General features: G+C 38.3%; 1 protein-coding gene across 3 annotated transcripts in view; it reads right to left on the minus strand.

Moving 5' to 3' along the window:
• The window catches only part of LOC131062837 (DNA-directed RNA polymerase I subunit 1), a 159,017-nt gene that overhangs the window by 128,431 nt on the left and 8,388 nt on the right, over positions 1–22,198 (minus strand). For 2 of the 3 annotated variants that reach the window (XM_059221439.1, XM_057996582.2), the window contains exons 3-6: positions 2,651–2,810; positions 2,112–2,432; positions 1,038–1,355; positions 664–843 (exon numbers count right to left, since the gene is read on the minus strand). In XM_059221439.1, the coding sequence (XP_059077422.1) occupies positions 664–843; positions 1,038–1,355; positions 2,112–2,432; positions 2,651–2,810 (979 nt within the window). Of the gene's footprint in view, positions 1–663; positions 844–1,037; positions 1,356–2,111; positions 2,433–2,650; positions 2,811–22,198 lie in introns of those variants that run through there. The other variant, XM_059221440.1, reaches the window with a different exon arrangement.

Genomic DNA, 22,198 nt, shown 5'->3' on the forward strand with positions numbered 1-22,198 from the left:
AAGGAAGCATGACGAAAAGGCCTATTTGAGGGCTGCAATTAAGGGAAAGGCTAAAATTTTAATAGCACAACAGAGGACCAGGTCTCACCATCTTAGATGTGAAACGGGTAGATGGACAGCCCCCAAGGAAGAGAGGGAAGAAAGAACTTGCATCTTTTGTAGCAAAGGAGTCGTTGAACCAAATGGCACTTCATCATAGACTGTGCAGCCTATGAGGATATCCGTAATCAGTTTGAATTTGTAAACAATTTGAAGGTGGGCGGTCTGAATGAGCTGTTTAAGGAGGTAAGGCTTCACAAAATAGCAAACTGCTTGGTCAAGATTCATAACAGAGGACCTGACATCGAAAAGAATTTGAAATTGAGTTAATTTTGTGGCTCTTGGTCCCTTATAGACCGCTTGGTCTCGTAGACGTCATTAAAATCCCTTCATTCATTCATTCATTTGACAGCAGAAAGTATGAATGCAAATTCTTGACAAGTTTATTTTAAATATTCCCCACCTCAATAAAATTACAGATATATCATATAAAAAAATAGAAGAATCAAATGCTAAAATAAATAAATGTAACTACTATTAATGTAGATTGATCAGTGTAGCTGGCTGTGAACAATGTTCACAAATAGAATACCGTCCACATTGTGAGCTCAGATAAACACATACCATATTATTCATCCTATTGGGTGGTCGAAACTTGCTAGGTGGCACAAGGAGAGCATGCAAGAAGAACATTGAATAACTCGGAGATTTGCCCCAAGATTTCCTCTTCTCTTGTTGTATATCCCAAATAAGTGAACAGATATGAGATTCATTCTCCCACAATTCCTTAAGATGCTCTTTCACCTGTTAAGAATATATAAATCCAAAGAAAAAAACTCAAATCAAGATACAGCTATGAGAAACCCAAACCCAAGAAAATGTGTCAGCACCCTTCAGAACCTTATTCAAACAAAACCTTAGTCCAGGTCCAAATAGCAAGGCTAAAATATATATTATAAACAATACAAGAACAAATCAAGGCTGTTAAAAAAACACACCTCTAGAGGTGTGAGATATCTTTCTTTATCCTTCTTCAACCCAGAATTTGCATCCTTCTTAGATTTTCTTTGTTTCTCCGAACCTCTGATTCGAGGAGCTTTCTCCAATGTAGTGTCAGACACCTCCGCCTCTGAAGGATCTATAATATCATCACTCATAGTTTGATTTTCAGATGCTCCACTACTAGTGTGAAATTCCTTTGGATCTTTGCCACCTACAACATCAGGTCCTTTTGATTGTTTTCCAAATGAAGGAGTAAGGTCCAACTTCAATTGATTCATGGTATTTGCAGTGTTGCTACTACTTTTTGAAGCTTCCTTCCAATCATGACACAGGTTTGGAATTTAGCACTTCAAAGGGATGGAGAGTACAATCCTAAACTACAAACATCCTTTAATTTGCAGATATGTATATGTTCTATTTAAATAAACAATTATAACTCAAGTGCGAACTTAGGATTGACTCTAGGCAATAAACGTTTTTTAAAATTTCAAGAATACAATATTAAAAAGCAATAGGTAAGGTTTCCTTCAAAATTAAACAATGCATCCTACAAAGATGTAACATAAACTAATACATTATATTCACTCAGATATCAAGTTTTAATCATGATCCAAACACAAGCAAAGCTATGGCAACAGATAAAAAATTGTGTTCATTCTTTCTATAAAATTATAGTGCACTCTCTGTCCAATAAGTTGAAGATCAAAAGAATGAAATCCTGATGCCATGTTTACAATTTCAAAAGAGTTGAATAACTTCCATCACATTTCAAGTCTGCCCACATGTAATTGTACTATCCTAGACACCAAAATACTATCTCAAAAGGTTGAACCTAAAAACTAGAAACAAGTAAATTTCAAGATAAATAAAACCACAGAAAAGCAGTATGTAACACAATATTACAACAGCTGCTAAACTAATAAATATCTTATCCCAAATTGATTCAGGAATGATTGCAAATGTAAAATGTTGAAGAATATTCTATGTTAGGAAATATTTTATGCTATGGCATATGCAACTTTATAGGATAACTACACAAAAGATAATACACCCATGAGGAAATGTAATACCTGATACAAACTTCCAAAACTATGACTCTTAATTTTTGGAACTTTTGCTTTACAGTTACCACATTTACTCCCCTTCAGTTCAGCCATCAAGGCATTCAAGGTTGCTCTAGCCTCTGCGAGTTGAAGTGATGTCCAAGGGCGTCTTTCAGACTGACAGGATGAAGTGTGTGTCTTTTTCTCATCAACAGCATATTGTTTGCTACTGTTTTCAGATAACAAACCCTTATCCAAATCATCTCCCACCATCAGATCATCCAGACACTTAGCCCCAATCACATCCCCATTTACGATGAGCTCCAGCTTTTTGGCATATTTATTAATCTAGGACACAAACATGAAGGTAGGTAATAATAAGCACTAGTTTAGTTGTCATACTTCAGAACTAGATAATACATCAAACAAAGGAAATCAGAAAGTAGATGGATTGTGCAAATTTTCCTTGGAACTTGTTTTGGTCTTTATAAAAAGGTGTTCCATCCAGAAAACCAGAAATCTCAAAAACTTTCAACAAAATTCTGAGATCTGGGTCATAATCGTACCCTTTTTTTCTCCAGCTTGAAATGCTTACAGAAGGTGCACATGTAGTTCATGAACTTTGCAGCGATCCTAAAGAGCAGAGGATTGTACACAGGCAATACAAGCTCGATATGGCCACAATGACCAGGGCAATGTAATGCAGATTCTCCGCATGTGATACAGCTGAAAGTGAAGACATTATTAAATCTATCAGTGTTAGCAGATTGCCCTGTTATAATTCATTTCTTTAATTTTAGTTGTCAATTATTTGCACAAATATGAAATTAAGGGAACAGATGAAGCATGCCAGTTACCAACAAAAAATCAAACTGTAAGACTGTCTCCTAACTAAAAATTTGCAATATAATACAAAACAACACAATCAAAGGTTGTAGAAACTTATTAATGAAACCATTAGAATAAAACTGCTATATTTAATCATCTGTATTGAAAATGAAACACATCTAAGCAACCTCTATATCCATAGCTTCAAGATAATAGAGCCGGTAGGTTCTTAACTGCTCATTATATATGGTATAGCCAAAAACATGCATTTTAATCTCTCTAGCTCCTTCCATTTGCCATCAGTAATATGGAAATATAAAGCAAATCCACAGTGCCTTCTTATACTGCTTTCTACCTCGTGTTGTAACAGGCTTAAATACTTTAGTAGGAGTTTTAATCAATAGACAAGCAAAAAAACTAATATCTTTAGACCAAATTTTCAGTAATATATTTTGCTGTAGATCGTCCATCTAGTCATTTCTATTAGTGCCTTTAGTTATTTTTTCTTTCAACAAAAGCATTCCACTGTGGAGTTTGGGGGACAACAACTTGCCTTTGTATGCCATTCTGTACACGGACAAATCAAAGTCCAACATATTCACCTCCATTATTTCTTATAAGAGTTTTGATCAGAAAACAAGCCACTTTCTTTCTCAAGAAAATCTTTTAACTTAATTTTAATGATGAAATATTTCATCCTTCCTCTTCAAGTAACAAACTCAGAATCTTTTAGAGAGATCATTAATGTGTATCCATGTATATCTTTTGACTAAATAGCACTAATGGAACTACTATAAACCAGCTAAAATGGTTGATGAGCTTTCCGAGATCAGCCATTATCAAATATGACCAAAAATGTTTGCCATAAACAGCTTGTAAACACCCTTAGATTCTCCACAGATTGTAAGCCTTTGACCAAACTCCTATCCATGTATCGTAATTTTCTGAAATTTACTTTCCAAGCAAACTCATGCGACTATTTATTTTTATCGTCAGTGAGAGGAATAAGCACATGCATACAAATGAACCATAACTATGAAGTCAATATACCTTTTACCATGAAATTTTGTGGAAGCCATCCAATGATCATCTAAGTCTCTAATAGTGCCCTTATCAGAAAAGAACTCAAATTTGTTGTTTTTCTAAGTGATTTGGAATACTGACAGAAAGAACATCTTCGAATCAGGAAAACATTTGACATCTTAAAAAAATTCATCATAAACATGCACGATTTGGCACAATAACTGTGTTGTACCAATCAAAGTCGTATTACTTGGCATTGAGATTGACTCAGCAAGCCAAAAGTATGATTGTAATTTAATTGCTCAGGATTTAATCAGAAAATTAGAAGGCACTGAGAATTCATGAAAAAAAAAAAATTATTTTTGTTATTTCACGTAAAAATATAAAAAAACAAAGGTTACTTTTCCATTGGGCGCAGCCCAAAAGATTTTTTAGATTTTGGTTTTTAAGACTAAGCAGGTTCTGGAGATGGTAGCTTCCAACAGGATCTATAAGCAACACCCCCGGTCATCACTTTGTCACAATACAAGTTGAGGTCAATAAGCAGAGCCCCCACCACCAAACCCAAATTAAGACTGTCAGGGCCAAAGGGATCTCCATAGTGCATGCTAATTTGCATAACTTTATCACTTCTAAAAATCATGTGTCAAAGCTGTAAAGCAATAGTTAGGCACTAAGTGAATAAAAATGGAACGTATATTTAAGAAAAAGTGCCCTTAAGTATACCCTGATCAATCCAATGCTTGGTTACTTCAGCAAAATCCAAATCTGCAATATACAACTGAGGTTTCAATTGAAAATTCAAAACGCAATTATTTTATAGCCAAATCTAAAATAACAGATTAATTGCAAATATATCACTGTTTTCCCCCACCACAAATAAAAAAACGGTGTTTTGGAAAAAGGGTGATTTATTTGCATTTGAAGAAGCCTAAGGAATCATATCAGCAATCAGAAGAAAAAACTGGCAATCACATCCAAATTGGATTGCCAGCAGAAGCAGTCAGATTGCAATTTTTTCTTTTGCAATACAAATAAAGAATTCAACAGCATAATAAATACAAGAGAATCTACATAACAGAGATTGCACAAATGAAAATGAAATAATAGAAACTTTAAGGATATAACTTTGTAAGTATTGTACCTCAAGTAGCTATTGTACAGGTAAACTATGACGATATAAGAGCTCCCTTAACTTTTATCATTTACACATTGTTGGGCATCCAAGAGGTGTGTCTATTAGACAAAAATTAATAAGGTACCAACCAAAAATTAATCAGATAAACTACATGTGTTGTGCCAACACATGTAAGCAAACAAAATTGTGTTCAATTATATTTGCAAAACACAAAACATTTGATTACAATTTGACTGATTATAACTATCCCACCTGTCTAAACATGATGGCATCCTTCTCAATACAAACTCTATTACAAGTTAAAAATGATTAATGGGAAGGTGGTTTGTGCAAGGCATCCCTGATTGTGATGGGGTTTTTAGTACATTGTACAGGTGCTACTACAAGACACAGCTTCATTGATCGTACAGAACTCCAGCCAACACAAACCTAAAGTTCCTAGTATAAAATCCATAAGTTTCTTCCCCTCAGACGAAAGTGCTTCTACCCAAACTTTTTTTTATTCAAATGACAATCAGCTTGTAATTCCTGGTGGAAACTGTACCTCATCATCTGTACAGCTTCTTGCATCTTTCCTATAAGCTCTCTATTGGCACCAATGAGCTCATTTCTTTCTACCTCTACCTTCAATAGCTAAACTTACATATTTCTGAAGCTCTTGCTCCAACGAACCTTAATGCATTGTCATGAAAGCTACCTCCCAATCCAAATCAGAGTACTAGATCTCCTCCTATGCAAGTTATGTTTGTAGTTGGAATTATCTTGAAATTTCTTAAATTATTCCACAAATCTAATTTGAAGCTCATCTTTCTCCCTCACAACCCCATGTACATCCTAAGCAATGTTCCCTTGTGTTTACTCCCTACAGTATCGATTTAGATTACAGAGTAGACAAAATGGGAGTATACAGATATTATTCATGAAGTAATTCACTGAACATAAACAGAATTTACAATATGGCCAGAATGATATATCTTTATTGCATTAGGTAAACATGGATGTACAATAGTGACTGTACATCCTTTGTTCCATTACAACTCAGCATAAATACTACTCGGCGGTTGGCAGAGATACCAACCATCGCCAACTGCCAACTAACCCCTATGGAAACATTACCCGGCCATTTATTAACTAAACAAAACAATTGTTATTCTCCAAAGTTACCCAGAGTTTCCGGGACGGGGACGGCAGGGGACAGCAAGACGCGTTTCCGGGATGGCAAATTTTTTTGCCAAATTTGGGGACGGCAGGGGACGGCAAAGGGGACAGCTATATAAAATATAGGAAAAATTTAAAATATATAGGAAAATTTCAAAATTCTAAATGTTCATATGAAAACATGGATAAAGCATGCATACATACATTATTTTCATATGAAAACAATAAAACATGGATATAGCATGTGTATGATACTATGAAAAGTTGAAAACATTTTATTAGAATGTAAATTCTGAACATACAACATTGTTAATACTCAATAGACAATATGCAATTATGCATTCATAAATCAGAATTTCAATTCATTCACATTGTCAATATGCATATCAATAGACTCGGAGGTTAAATTTTCCCTACTTCTATCGACGCAGTTTCCCCACATATTTTTCAACGGGGGTTTGGGGGCAGCGCCCCCAAGGTGGGGTCAAGGGGCATCGCCCCTTGCGGGGTCAAGGGGCAACGCCCCGCGAGGCCAAAAAAAATTATTCTTTAATAAAGGCGTTGGGTGTTATTTTTCTATTGACTCGCCGAGTTTGGCGATTTTCTAATGTGTCAAAATGCCCAAAGGCTACACTGCTGCCATATAGTTTCATTGTCAAAATTATGAATTAAATTAATAAATTTAAAATTTAATTAATATTCTTTTAATTTTTTTTATTTTTAATAACAATTTGAATTAATAAGGGGCCTATATTAGAAAATTTAAATAAAAAATTGAAAATACAACTTTTTTAATTTTTTTAATATTTTTTAAGGGCCTTAGAATGGGGGACGTCTGGCCATCCCCGAGACAGATTGGGGACGTCCCCGCCGTCCCCAGCCGTCCCCGAGACAGATTGGGGACGTCCCCGTCGTCCCCAACCGTCCCCGGGACGTACGGACGTCCCCCAAAGCTAGGGCAGGCATCCCCCCGTTTCGGGGACGTCCCCTCAAAAAACAGGGCAATTTGGGGACGCAGGGAAACGTCCCACTGGCCGACCCAAGTCCCCGAAACATCCTTGGGACGGGGACGGGGGTTTTTAGGTGAGGACGCATCCCCAGGTAACACTGTTATTCTCGTGTTGGCAAATTACCGCCAACATCAGCCCCCCAAAAAAGAAGATGTCTTCTAGATGATGAAAACAAAATGGGAGCTAAGCTACAAGACTACTAATAAGAAGGATTAGAGGGCGTCCCTGGCAAAACAAAAGACTGAGGGAAGCCCGACTGCAGTTGTAGACATTGGAGGCATTGGTTCGCCGCCACTTCATGTTCTCATGCAGTTTTTACCATATAGGTAGCCTCGATGACCATGTTGTGTGCCTTCTGGAGCTCCTCACCTTGCCCCTTCAGTTGATCATCCTTATGTGCCAGGCTTGCCTCCAGATGTGCCACCTTCTCCTCCAACGTGCCCTTCAGTTCGTCCTTCATGTCCAACTCTTACAAGTGCTTGGCCACTATATCTTCAAGAGATACTACCTGTGAATGCTTCTGGGCTAACTATTCTTGGCTTTTTTGAATGTGGTCAACCAATGTCTTCCGCGTTGTTTCTACCTCACGTAATGCCCAGTCCCACTGCGCAGTGATTGACTCCCCCTAATGACTGCCATTCTCTAAAGTTTCAAAACCAAATCGCGTAAGGCAATCTCCATCCCTCGTAAGGAGCCAAAAATGCCATGTTGCTCTTCTAGAACCAACGTGGAGATCCACCCATACAACATATCCTAAGTTTCTGACTTCGGCGATCCCTTTGTTGTGAAGCAACAAAAAAAATTCCCCTTCATACCCCTCCATAAATGACAGAAGCCACTCAACTACACTAGCAATCCAGGGATCATGCCCAATATCAATGTTCGTCACCATGTGGCCTACATCGCCCAAAAATTTGGCCATCCCTTCCAATTGAGAAACACATTACTGTATAGTGTCGAAGGGATCCTCAAGTTGGGCCAACCCAAGTGTAGCACCAACTCTTCTCCTTCAGGAGAGGAAGATTCCTCTCCTCTTGTGGGTCCGCCAAGGCCATGTGATTCCTGTTGTTCGTGCGGTGCCCTTCCTTCAACATGAAGTTCCATTCCGCCAAATGGCGATTCCATTCCCCCATGGAGTTCCATTCCGCTAGGTGGCAATTTCATTCCGCAAGATGGTAGTTCCATTCCGCCATGAAGTTCCATTCTGCCAAATGGCAATTGCATTCCGCCATGGAGTTCCATTCCACCAGATGGCAGTTCCATTCCGCCATGGAGTTCCATTCTGCCAAATGGCAATTCCATTCCGCCATAGAGTTCCATTCTGCTAGATGGCAATTCCATATTGCCAAATAGCGATGACTCCTTTAGTGGGTTTTCTAAAGGAATACCCAACGTCTCTAGCACCAATGAGTCGATTGTCTCCTCCTGGCTCTCTGAACCCGCCATCGGGGTGGAGTGTGCCAATGTCACCCTTGCTTGTGGAGCCACTCTGGCAAGTGGCAGAGATGCATCCACATCTACTACCCCACTCATTCTGGTACCTAAACCCTTCCTTCCGCCAAAGGTGTCACATTCCCTAACTGCCACCACTACTCTGAAGGTACCTTTTGTGCTTTCCCCTTCGGATGATGAGGCATCCAAAGTGTCTTCCTCACACCGATACCCTTCCACTTGGCCTTATAGGAATCTTAAATACAAAATTCCTTCTCCCACTTGGTCGTACAGATTCCTTGGAAATCTTGTGTACGAAATTCTTTCTTCCACTTGGTCGTACAGTTTTGTTCCCTAGGAATCCCTTCGATCCTATTCGTACAAAAATTTTCCTTCGGCCAACATATCCCTTCAATCTTGTCTATACAGAATTTTTCCTTCGGCCAAATAATCCCTTCAATCCTGTTCGTACGGGATTTTTCCTGAGGCCAACTTGTCTAAGTGATGACTGTACGGAAATTCTATGGTGGTGTCTTGGCAACTGATGTTTCCATACGGAATTTCCCCTTGGCAGTTTGGTGTCTGTATGATGGCTTCTTAAGGGTTGTTGTTTCCCTACGAAATATCCCCTAGCAGTTTGGTGTGGTGATATCTGGGCTGCTGGTGTACAAAATATCTCCTGTTCGTAGGATGTTGGCTTGGTTGTTGTCTTGGTTGCCGGCGTACAGAATATCCCCCGCCTACGGATTTTGGTCTCATCCTGTCCACGTGTCTCCTTCCATACGGATTCCTTTGTACGGTTTGAGCCTTACTCCCTTCGCAAGGCTTCCTTCGATTCCGTCAATGTACAGTTAGACTATGTGGCTATTCTCAACATTGCCTCCGTACAGATTCATGGTACGGATTCCTTTGGTCCCTTCCTCATTCCTACAACCACCTTATATAGTTTTTGGCCTATCAACTTCTCTTCTCCTCATATGGCCTCACCCCATACAATTCCCTCAAGCCTGTTCTTGTACATGATGTTTGGACTTGGCTTGTGTACGAACATTGCACTTCCTCACTTTCACCAATCTATAGCATGTTATCAGATTTGGCAGAGCAATTGAATACCTTACTTGCATTATGGAAGATAATTTATACATGAATATGATTGAAACCATGTGCTTTAGCTAGCACTCGCGGGTTCAACAAATTGCAAACAAACTAACCAAAATACTAAGTTTACATACCAATAACAACAAACACAAACAAACATTAAACAACCTATCTACGTGGAAGTAATGATGGAGTAACCAACATTCCCCCCTTATTACATCATTTCTTTAAAGTACTAATAAGAGAACCCTGAAAACTTTCAAATTTCACACGTGCAAGAGGCTTGGTGAAGATATCAGCATGTTGTTCCTGAGTTGAGCAGAATTGGAGCTGGATGTTGTTTTGCTAAACATGTTCTCGGATGAAGTGACAGTCAACTTCAATATGCTTGGTTCGTTTGTGAAACACAGGATTACGAACAAGCTTGAGAACACTCTGATTATCACAATAGAGAACGGAAGGCTGATTTTGAGGTAAGCCCAATCCTTCCAATATGCGATGCAACCAAACTGCTTCACAAACTGCTACACTTGTTGCACAATATTTTGCCTCTGTTGAAGAACGAGCAACTGTAGATTGCTGCTTACTTCCCCAAGAAATAGGTCCTGAACCAAGGAAGAAAACAAATCCAAAAGTGGATTTTCTATCGTCAACTGAACCTGCATAGTCTACATCAGTGTACCCTGTTAAGAATTGATCACTCTTCTTATATTCCAAACCATGATTCATCATACCATGAATATACCTCAAGACCCTTTTTGTTGCATTCCAATGAGACGTTTTTGGTTCTTGCATAAATCTAGATAGGTAATTAACAGCAAGACTAATGTTTGGTCTAGTATAGGTTAGGTAAATCAAACCTCCAATTATCTGACAATAGAGAGTAGAATTCACCTGAGAAAATGTATCAGATGTGGATAGCTGCAAACCGGATTCCATAGGTGTAGACATGGGTTTGGAATCCATCATTCTGAACTTCTCGAGCAGTGTCTTCACATATTTCCTTTGTGACACAAAGATATGGTGATTTATTTGCCATACCTCTAAGACTAGACAATAATGCAGTAGCTCGAGATCTGTCATATCAAAAGCCTTCTTGAGATCATTCTTGGTTGACAACCATTTCCTCTAAGTTGCTTGTGATAACCAAGTCATCAACATATACATTAGTGATCACAATATCCCCCCCTTGATCCTTGAGGTAGAGATTTGGATCATATGGATGCCTAGTGAAACCATGTTTTAGCAAATGCTCATCAATTTTGATATATCAGGCTCTAGGAGCCTGTTTGAGACCATATAGGGACTTGATTAGCTTGCACACCTTTTCTTCTTTACCAGCTGCAACATATCCCTTTGGTTGGGTTATATAGACCTCTTCCTTAAGGTCTCTATTAAGAAAGGCACTTTTTACATCCATTTGGTACAATGTCCATCCAAATTGGGCAGCTAAAGCAAAAATCATTCTAATGGTTTTTATCTTTGCAGTGGGAGCAAATGTTTCCTCATAGTTTATCCCTTCTTTCTGGGCATAACCCTTGGCTACAAGTCTAGCCTTATGTTTATCTATACTACCATCTGCTTTATACTTAGTTTTAAAAATCCATTTACAACCAATTGCTTTCTTACCAAGTGGTAGATCAACAAGCTCCCAAGTGTTGTTTTTCATCAAAGATTGATACACTGCATCCATAGCCTCTTTCCAAGGCTTTGATTCAAGTGCCTACTGAACAGTAAAAAGCTCAAAATTTTCAACAATTGAAGTCATTAGTGCAAAATTCACCTCATTACGAGCCATGTTGCAAGTCCTCATACCTAAAGTTGAAGTGTCTGGAACTCCATCTAGCTTTGCATCTCAAATGGTACTAGTATACCATTTTGGCAATGGTTTTGTGACATTGATGAGTGGTGATTGACTATCAACATTCCCATCATTTTTACCATCCATATTGAATATAGGAGCACTATCTTCAGTAGGTGAAGATGTAGGAGGAGAACTTACATCATTCTTCTCATCAAAGATTACATCCCTACTAATATATATCTTCTTTGTATTAGGATCCATAAGGCAATACGCCTTAGACTCACTACTATAGCCAAGAAGTATACATTTCATAGATTTTTCATCAAGCTTCTTTCTCTTTTGTTTAGGAATGTGCATATAAGCAGTGCATCCAAAAACATGAAGATGTGAGATAGATGGCTTTACCCCAATCCATGCTTCTTTTGGAGTGATGCCATTCAAGGGCTTTGGTTGGAGCACGATTCAGAAGATAAATTGCAGTGTGTACAACTTCAGCTCAATATGCACATTGTAGATGTGAATCTTTTAACATACTGCGAACCATCTCCATGATGATGCGATTTCTCCGTTCTGCAACACCATTTTGCTAGGGGGTGTACGCTGCAACCAGTTGACGTCAAATGCCATTTTCCTTCAGATATGTGGAGAATTTCGTGCTGGTGTATTCCCCCCCTCGATCTAAGTGGAGGGCACGAATAGAGTGATTCGTATTTTCTCCACCTGAGTACGAAACTCTTTGAAATATGAAAGAGCTTTATCTTTATGCAACAAACAAAATACCCACATTTTCCTTGTATGATCATCAACAAAAAGCTGAAAGTACTTGTATCCATTATGACTAGGTGGCATGGAACCACACAGATCGGTATGTACCAGCTGCAAAGGTTGGCTTGCACGATGCTCACTGGGATAGAAAGGTGCTCTGTGGTGTTTTCCAGCAATACAACTAGAACAAATAGCAGTTGACTTATCAAGTGATGGAAGTCCTCTGACCGTGTTATTCTTACAAAGTTTGAGCAAGTAACTAGTGCTCAAGTGACGAAATCTACGATGCCAAAGCAATGAAAGATCAACGTCCTTAGTCACTAAGGCTTGATTATTAGCAAGAGTATCAAGCCTAAACATTCTACCAACCTCAGTAGCACTAGCAACAACCTTATCATTTTTAGACTTATCTTTGATAAAACAAATCTTTTTATCTTGACTACTATCAAACTCAAATCTAAGATTGTGGTCAAAAAATTGAGTAACAGAAAGGAGATTTTTGGTAAGTCCTGGCACATACAAGACATTAGTAACCCTGCACTCATGTATGCCAAACTGTAAAGAGATGTCACCAATACCTTTGATTTCATGGGTGGTATCATCTCCAAGAGTTATTGTACCATGATGGGGTCTCAATGTGAGAAACCACTTCTTTTGTCCTGTCATGTGCTTTGTAGCACCTGAATCCACATACCATATAGAGGTGGATTGTGAACCATCTTTTGAAGTGTGGGTTGACAGCACGTATTCCTTGTGTGGAGAATTATCTGCTTCAGCAACATTGCTTTGTTGCTTCTATTTGTTCTTCTGCTCCCATTGCGATTTGCCGCTTTGAAAGGGCTTCTTTGGATGTGATTTGATGGAAGATCCTTTGTTGAAGGAGTTGTAGCAACAATTCTTCACATCATGTCCAACTCTGTCACAGATTGGACACTTCTTCTGACGTCTAGCTGAATTGCCAAATTTGGGTGGTCCACCAGATTGCTTCATAGGCTTCTTGCCTTTATGATGAGTAGTCATGGCATGATCCTCCTCCTCATGTTCGTGCCTTAGAGATTCTTCTTTTTGAAGTAGATTCACCAACTTCTCAAAAGTGGGTGTTGTCTCAGGGACATTCAAAGTTGTCACAAAGACTTTATATTTGGGAGGCAATGCTCGCAGAACGATAGGCACCAAAAATGGATCTTCAATCTTTTCTCCCAACGCTTGTAATGAAGCTCTCAACTTTGCAATCCTTTCCAACTGTTCTCCACGTTTCATCTTCAGGCTATGTAGTTGACCCTACAAATTCAAGATCTGATTCTGATTCTTTGCCTCATACACCGTCTTGAATTTGTCCCATGCATCTTTGGTTGTGGATGAATCGCAAATGAAGGGCTGGACATCATCAGACACGCTGAATAGGATGATCAATTTGGCCTTTTTGTCGACTTGATCAAATTTTTTCTGCTCATTAGCATCTATCATATGGCGTGATGTGGCACCACTAACCACATCCCAAACTTCTTCAAATTGGAGTTGAGTTTTGAGTTTTGTCTTACAGGTAGAATAATTGTTCCCACGCAACAACTGGGAATCTGGAAGAAGAAATTTGGGAGGACTTCCCGCCATTGTACTTGCTAGATAAAGGTGTTATTTTGTCCTATTTTAGGTTCACTCAAAGCAACAATTCATTGTATAGAAGAAAATATGTTAGGTCAAAAACAGAGTAATAACTCTTTATTATGATATTTTGACCTAATTTTATGCCCCCCCACCCCAAAAAAAAAAAAAATATAGACACCCTTATACTACAACAATTGATTTCATGTGAGATCGTGACTCTCAACAGATCACCTCTCATATACAATCTTCAGGATAAGAACCTCTACATTTACAAGTAAAACTTCAATCTGGAACAGAAAATTCAAACGTTCAAAACAAACATATTGAAGTTAGAAATGCACACTTTACAGTCTGAAGCAAATTCTTCCAAGAAAAGTGTTGTCAAATCTCATCTCCATGGTGGCTTGAGGCTGGTTCCTCTGTTGACTAAGGGCGAACATCACAATTCCTCCGCTCAATCCATATTAAGATTTTGCAATATAAACCCGATCAATGAGATCATTGAGTATAGATCTCCACCTCCTCTGTCCATAGAGATTATGAAATTCACATCCAAGTCATGTCCAAGGCGTTGCAACAGCAGACTGCTAATAGAAAGTCGAAATTACATGAGAACCGATCATCTGAACGCTGCAAGTTCACAGGTAATCGTGCCTCTATCTGCAGATGTTTTCCAGCGAATAAACTAGTGTGAATTCTCTGCCCACCATGATACACTAAGACAAAGATACATATACCAAAATGGCAAAAGATGTTGCTTACACCATCTCCAGCTTACTCCCTTCAAGTGACCTGCTCTCTTGTTGCCTTACATGTCTATGCCAACATTGATAATGATAAAGAAAAGTCCTTTCATAGCTTCCAGAAATTAACGCCAATGTTCTCTCCTCTCAACATATGACTCACTCTGTCACAGCAATATATGGAGATATAGAATACGCCCTTAGTGGAAATAGAATGCGCCAATACTCCCCAACCTCTATTCAAAAACTAGCAATCTCGAGATGGAGAGCCTGTAGATGCAAAGAGACACAATATCTCTAGACTATTGACAGAGAAATATATTCTCTCATCACATAAAAAATAGACACAAGAAACGACCCCACTCTGATACCATATCAGATTTGGCAGAGCAATCGAGTACCTTACTTGCATCATAATAGATAATTTATACATGAATATGATTGCGACCTTGTGCTTTAGCTGGCACTCACGAGTTCAACAAATTGCAAACAAACTAACCAAAATACTAACTTTACATACCAATAACAACAAACACAAACAAACATTAAACAACCTATCTACGTGGAAGTAATGATGGAGTAACCAACATTCCCCCTTATTACATCATTTCTTTAAAGCACTAATAAGAGAACCCTGAAAACTTTCAAATTTCACACATGCAAGAGGTTTGGTGAAGATATCAACACGTTGTTCCTGAGTTGAGCAGAATTGGAGCTAGATCTTGTTTTGCTGAACATATTCTCGGATGAAGTGACAGTCAACTTCAATATGCTCAGTTCGTTCGTGAAACACTAGATTACAAACATGCTTGAGAACAATCTGATTGTCACAATAGAGGATAGAAGGCTGATTTTGAGATATGCCCAATCCTTCCAATATGTGACACAACCAAACTGCTGCACAATATTATGCATCTGTTGAAGAACGAGCAACTGTAGATTGCTTCTTACTTCCCCAAGAAATAGGTCCTGAACCAAGGAAGAAAACAAATCCATAAGTGGATTTTCTATCGTCAACTGAACCTACATAGTCTGCATCAGTGTACCCTATTAAGAAGAATTGATCACTCTTCTTATATTCCAAACCATGAATATACCTTGTGACCCTTTTTGCTACATTCCAATGAGATGTTTTTGGTTCTTGCATAAATCTGGATAGGCAATTAACAGCAAAACTAATGTTTGGTCTATTATAAGTTAGGTAAATCAAACCTCCAATCATCTGACAATAGAGAGTTGCATTCAAGAACCTCGGAAGGCTCTCAAGAAGATCAAATACAGCAGGGTTAACCGTGAGTTTGCCAGATACCCTGCCTTCTAGGACAGCTCTCTCCCAAGCTTCCCTCTGCACGTACTAGGTGACCAAAACCTCCCACAGGTTGATCAACCAAATCTTTTGTCACTTGATCCTCCTGTGCTTCCGTCTGTGTCACCTCTTCGTGTGTATCACTTTCAGTTACTATCAATTGTTGATTGAATGGTCGGCCCATTAGTGCTTACCGCGTGCCGCCATATTGATCTTTGAATTCGTATCAGCAACGGCGCCAAAAAGTTTACTCCCTACGGTATCAATTTAGATTACAAAGTAGACAGAATGGAATTATATAGATATTATTCATGAAGTAATTCACCGAACATATACAGAATTCACAATATGGCCAGAAGGATATATCTTTATTGCATCAGGTAAAAATGGATGTACAATAGTGACCACCCCCTTTGTTACCTTACAACACAGCATAAATACTACTCGGCAGTTGGCAGAGATACCAACCATTGCCAACTACCAACTAACCCCTATGAGAACATTACCTGGCCATTTATTAACTAAACAAAACAAGTGTTATTTTTGTGTTGGCAAATTACTGCCAACACCTTGCTTCACCTAGCCTATTGTTATTGATATGCATCACCTTTGTTGTCACCAACCAACCATAACCCTAACAATTTTTGTCTACAATCAATCAACAACAACCCAACATTGCATTTGTAGCATTGTAAATTGTTGCCGCTCACAATTTCACACTAGGTTTAGAACTCATTTTAGTGTAAGTACTTGATTATGGTTGAATGTGCCCGGTTCGAGTTCTTTTTGGCAAACTTAGTTAAATTCCCTACTGTTAGGCCCTTCAAAGCGCAAATTGTGCCAACCAGCACTAGTGTCCTGAACAAAACAACCCAAATTTTAAGATTCAAATATTGGCCTTGTGATATGGAGGAATATTACCTTGCTTGTTGACCTAACTCCAAATGGTTATTTTGAAAAGGTGTTAGTTGCATATATATGTAACTCCCTTCTCCCTTACAAAACAACTAGATGAATCTTACCAAAAAGGACAACTACAATTATCAAAAGAGTTGTTTACCGCTACAATTGATAAATTAAATACAGGAAATAATAATGTACATGACAATGCATACCAGACACAACAGTATATCTTTATACACACATGCAATGACTACAGAGAAGAGACCAAAGATGGTCGGCCAAGGATTACAATATGCCCAACTATATCGTACTACCTTCCTTGGTGGTACGTAATATATTTAAAGAACCTGACGGCTGCCGAGAGGTACACAATCGTCAACCAACCAACACATAACTACCCAAGAGTGACAACCCACTTAATACAATTAATCAAAACACTGTCAGGTAGCCAAAATTATCAAACATAACAATAAGCATTTTATGCCAACTACAAGAGCAATCATCAAGTGCATTACGATCTGCCATTACAGAAAAACTACATTCAAGATTGTTGATGACTCTTATTTATTGTTATTAGCATGTTATGCACTAACACTTGCAGGACTTCAAAGAGCATTACATCACCACCTTGTGTGGGATCCGAGCAAGGGTTTCACATCTAAGGTAACTTTGTCATTACAACATTTATATTATTTGTTTTGCCTTTGCTTCCCCAAGAATACGCACTCTTTATCATCATCGCCGTTGTTGTTGTGGAGGTGAGAACACCAACACAAGGTTTCACTAAGGCAAGCTCCTATATAGCACAACCTTTTCCCCTCTTTCATGTGTACAAGCATAGATCCGAGAGATTTTGATTGCCAAAAAGTTAAAAAAGGAGAAAGTGGACTATTACAAAGATCATCAAACTTTGAATTGCGTAAACACTAGAGATGCTAGCACCCAATGCTACTATCCTACCACTTTTGCCCCAGTTTTCATTGACAAGTCTCCCAATCCCTACTAATTACATTCTTGTTTATGATTTCAGTCTGCATAACACCTGGACATTAGCACCCGTGCTAGCGTCTTGCATAATTTGCTCTGAATTCCAGCAACATGTTCTTCTTTGTTCACCTTCTCAAATCTGCTTTCCATTTTCATCTTTTTGTTCTATATCATCTACATTCTATTAAGATCATTCAATTCAGTTGCCATTAGCATAGTTCACTACACACACTCAACAAGCCCCATCAGTAACAACCACAAAACGGGAATTAAACCCATGCAACTTGGCTCTTCCTTGAGGAAAGTAATCAAGCCCATTCACATTTCCCCAATGTTGTATGGGTGAAGGATTGATCTAGGTTAATGCATTGATTAGTCTAGGATCTCTTTCCCCAAATAACATTTTGGTGAACACAACATAGCTTACATTTGTAATCATTCTAATTTACTTACATACCTTTTGCATTTAATTAGTTGGTTAAATGATTGCCTAATTTCGTTGAATATATTATTAGATATTGTCATTCGCAAAATGTTTTCTTCATGCTTTTCCTTCCTTAAATCATTGGTAGACGTCTCTTGTTGTACATCTAATGCTTCTTCTAGTGATGATAAAGTGGATGCTTGTCCCTCCCCAAAAATTTGTCCTACTCATGAGGATATTTTGGCACAAGAGGATCATATCATTGACATCTTACCTTCCCTCGATATCAATGCTCTCCCTTATGGAGATGAAGCATCAATGAATGACAAGTTTTGTAACTCTCCTATTTGGCGTAAAAGGCAGATATCATTAACACTCTTCTCAATACTACTTTACATCCCTCTTCTAACACACGTCTCAATGATGATTTGGGTTCTTTAGATTTGACTCCTCATAGATTGGTTAAAACTAAGATTGACCCTCCTCATCTTGACATTTCAACATCCAACAAGGATCTGTATTCTTGCAAAAGTAGCAATCCTCCTCATATCAATCTTACTTATTTTACAAAATGTGATTATACATCTCATTTCAACGAGATTAGTAATGTGGTTCGTCCCCTACATCTGAATTAGAAGAACATTACAATATTGGTTTTAAAATGCTTTCTGAGCATGGATATAATGGAAATGGTCTTGGGTGCATGGAACAAGGAATTAAGGTTCTTGTGAAACTTGCACCCCACTTTTCTAAAGAAGGTTCAGGTTTCCAACCTTCTCCCTTGTCTACATTCCCTCCTCCATTGCCTAATGTCTCCATGCCTTCTTCTATAAAGAAGTCACATCTCCCTTCACACAAGAAAGGATTGCTTCCCACTCCCTATCCTCTATCAAGGCAAGAGAAAACCTTGTTGAGGCTTCTCAAGGCCCACTTGATTACTCTTCTTCCTTTGAAACAATCATTATCTTTGTGCATATCATCAAATGCTTGGTCATTCCACTAGCGAATGTAATGCCTTGAAGAGTAAAATATGAAAAAACTCATTAACTTTGGTATCATTTGCATCAAAAGTGACATCAAGTTTCTCCTTTGTCCTATCCCTCATAATTGATAAACCTTTTTGCCATTATGTTGCTCCACACTATGTAGCATTCATAGTGCGGTATCACCATACATGCAACTAGAAAACCAATTTTGTGAAGTCTCTTAGAGACAAAATTGTGCAGTTGCTGACCCAAGGAAGATCCGATCACAGATGGTTCGAAAATTTTGATTGAAACGTGATTCATGTCATAATACATGGTTAGGAACAAAGAAGATGGGATAGTAATGATTAATCAGCAAATATGATCAAGACTAGAAGGCATGATTTGTTTAAAGATGCAAAGATATGAACTAACCAAACAAGCGTTCATGAAAGGTCATGAACTAAACAGAATTAACTAATCTTAACCAAAAGATACTATGGAAAGATGCAACCATTCGAATCTCCAAAGGTATTTAGAGGAAGGACATCGCTCCAAAAAAGGTAGGAAGGAGAAAATCTGGAAATGCTATTGGCCCGAATACTGAGGAAATTGAATCAGAATTTGCTATCAATATTACATGAATCAGAACTCAGCCCATATTCCAGGAACATAGAAGATTAGCAGCCCCTGTAGGTACAGCGATAACACAAGGACTGAGCGAAGTCATATTGTGATCATGGCCCATTCAATTGGGATATATTGTCCACAGTAAACAAAAAAATTCAGAATAGTGATGTAGTGGATGATCATCATATATACATATGTACTTATTTTGCATATAAGAAACATTTATTTTCAGACTTCATATAATTAGATTATATCATTTTCTAAACCGGCTTATGCTGGAACTATTGTCTTCAAATTATCTTCTTCAATCAACCAAGAAAAGGTATTTCTACAGGGGACATCACACATAGCTCTATGTAGGCTCATCGTTATTCATAATTTCATGGTGGTACAATCTTATGTGCAATCATAATTTGTCTTGGGTAACAACAAACTAGTCTCTACTGTGATTGTCCTTACCTATACATTGGGGGGCAACTGGAGGTGTGCATCCTTCTTAAGGATCCCCTTCTCTTCTATAATCCTTAAATACCAGCATAGTAATATGATAATATTTTAATGGGGGGCATATGGCCTCCTAAGCTTTATATCATTGATGTGCCCCACTTGTGGTGGTGTTTTTCATAGGCCCACCTAAGACATGGTTATCAATGTGTGCCATATGACATCAACAGTTCATGAATCACTCAACATTACATACCTTGCTGGCCAATGGAATTCATATGACTTACCTTGATCACCTAGCATAACACAGCTTGCCAGTTTGTGATCCTTCGTGTTTTATGTTTCTTGTAGCATTGGTGGTCTATGAATCACCCCACACAACGCAGCTTGCTGGCCACTGTAACTCATCACTTACCATGATCACCTAGCATAATGCAGCTTGCTAGTTTGTGATTCATCATGTTTTATACTCCCTGAAGCATTGGTGGTCTATGAATCACCTAGCATAATGCAGCTTGCTAACCAGTGGAATTCATATGACTTACCTTGATAACCTAGCATAAAGCAACTTGCTAGTTTGTGACCATCACATTTGTATGCTCCCTGAAGCACTGGTGGTCTATGAATCACCCAGAATAATGTGACTTGCTAGCCAGTGAAATTCATATGACTTATCCTGATCATCTAGCATAACGAGGTTTGCTATTTTGTGATCCAACATTTTTATTCTCCCAAAGGCATTGGTGATCAATGAATCACCCAACAAAACGCAACTTGCTAACCGGTGAATCCGTGTACCCTATGAGCCACCTAGCATAACACAGCTTGCTAGCCTGTGTGCTTCATAGAGCATGATTTGTCATCCATGGTCACCTAGCATAACACAACTTGCTAGCTTGTGATCCATGGAAGTTTTGTAATGTGCATGACCCCTGGTGACAAAGCAAGCTAGTGCTTAATTCATGAACTCTCATTTGTTTTGTAGGGATTGAGTTCTCGTATGTGTTTGTATTGATTGAGTCCCTGCATATGTTATTGTTTGCGTTATGTATTAATTGAACTCCTCTTTGTGTTTGTAGTATTCTAGGGATGACACTTGGTGTTGAGACAACCTTTTATATTCAGGTCTCCTTACTTAATCGGCTTGGAATTTTTGTTTGCTTTAGCATGTACTCACATTGTCATTGTATGCTTTGTGTCTGCCTCTTGTATCTCTCTCCTTGTTTCGTGTATACTTCATGATAGAGATTGTTAGAATTTAAATTGCATAAACCTAAATAACGCTAGTGCTCAGCACTACTGTTCTGCCACTTTTGTGCTAGCTTTCAATGACAAGTGTCCCAATCTCTACTGATTGTGTTCTTGCTTATGATTCCAGACTGCCCAACACCTAGACATTAGCACCCCGCACTAGCGTCCTACCTAGTCTGCTCCAAATTCTGGCAATAGCTTCTTCTCTCTATCACCTTCTCAAATCTGCTTTTTGTTTTGTATCATGTGCATTCTGTGTAATGTCCCTACTTTGGAAAAGGATTTAATATTAAAATTAAAATATAAATGAAAAAAAATATTAAAATAATTAAAATTTAGTTAAGCTTAATAAATGGCCAAAAGGCATGAAATGAAAAGTTGCGACTCCCTCAAACATAAGGTATAAAAGGGAAAGGAGAATTTCATTTGAAAGAGCATTATTTAATCCATAATCAGAAGTGCAGATCTTATTTGAATAATAAGACAGCAATGAGGAGACATGACCCTTTAAATAGATGTCTCTTTCCAAAGAGATGTGTCTCCTCAATAAAATATGAAGGTTTAAAGGATATGGAATGGAGGAAGGAAGAAAGGGGGGAAA

The sequence above is a fragment of the Cryptomeria japonica genome, chromosome 5 (assembly GCF_030272615.1).
Source record: "Cryptomeria japonica chromosome 5, Sugi_1.0, whole genome shotgun sequence".
NCBI lineage: Eukaryota > Viridiplantae > Streptophyta > Pinopsida > Cupressales > Cupressaceae > Cryptomeria > Cryptomeria japonica.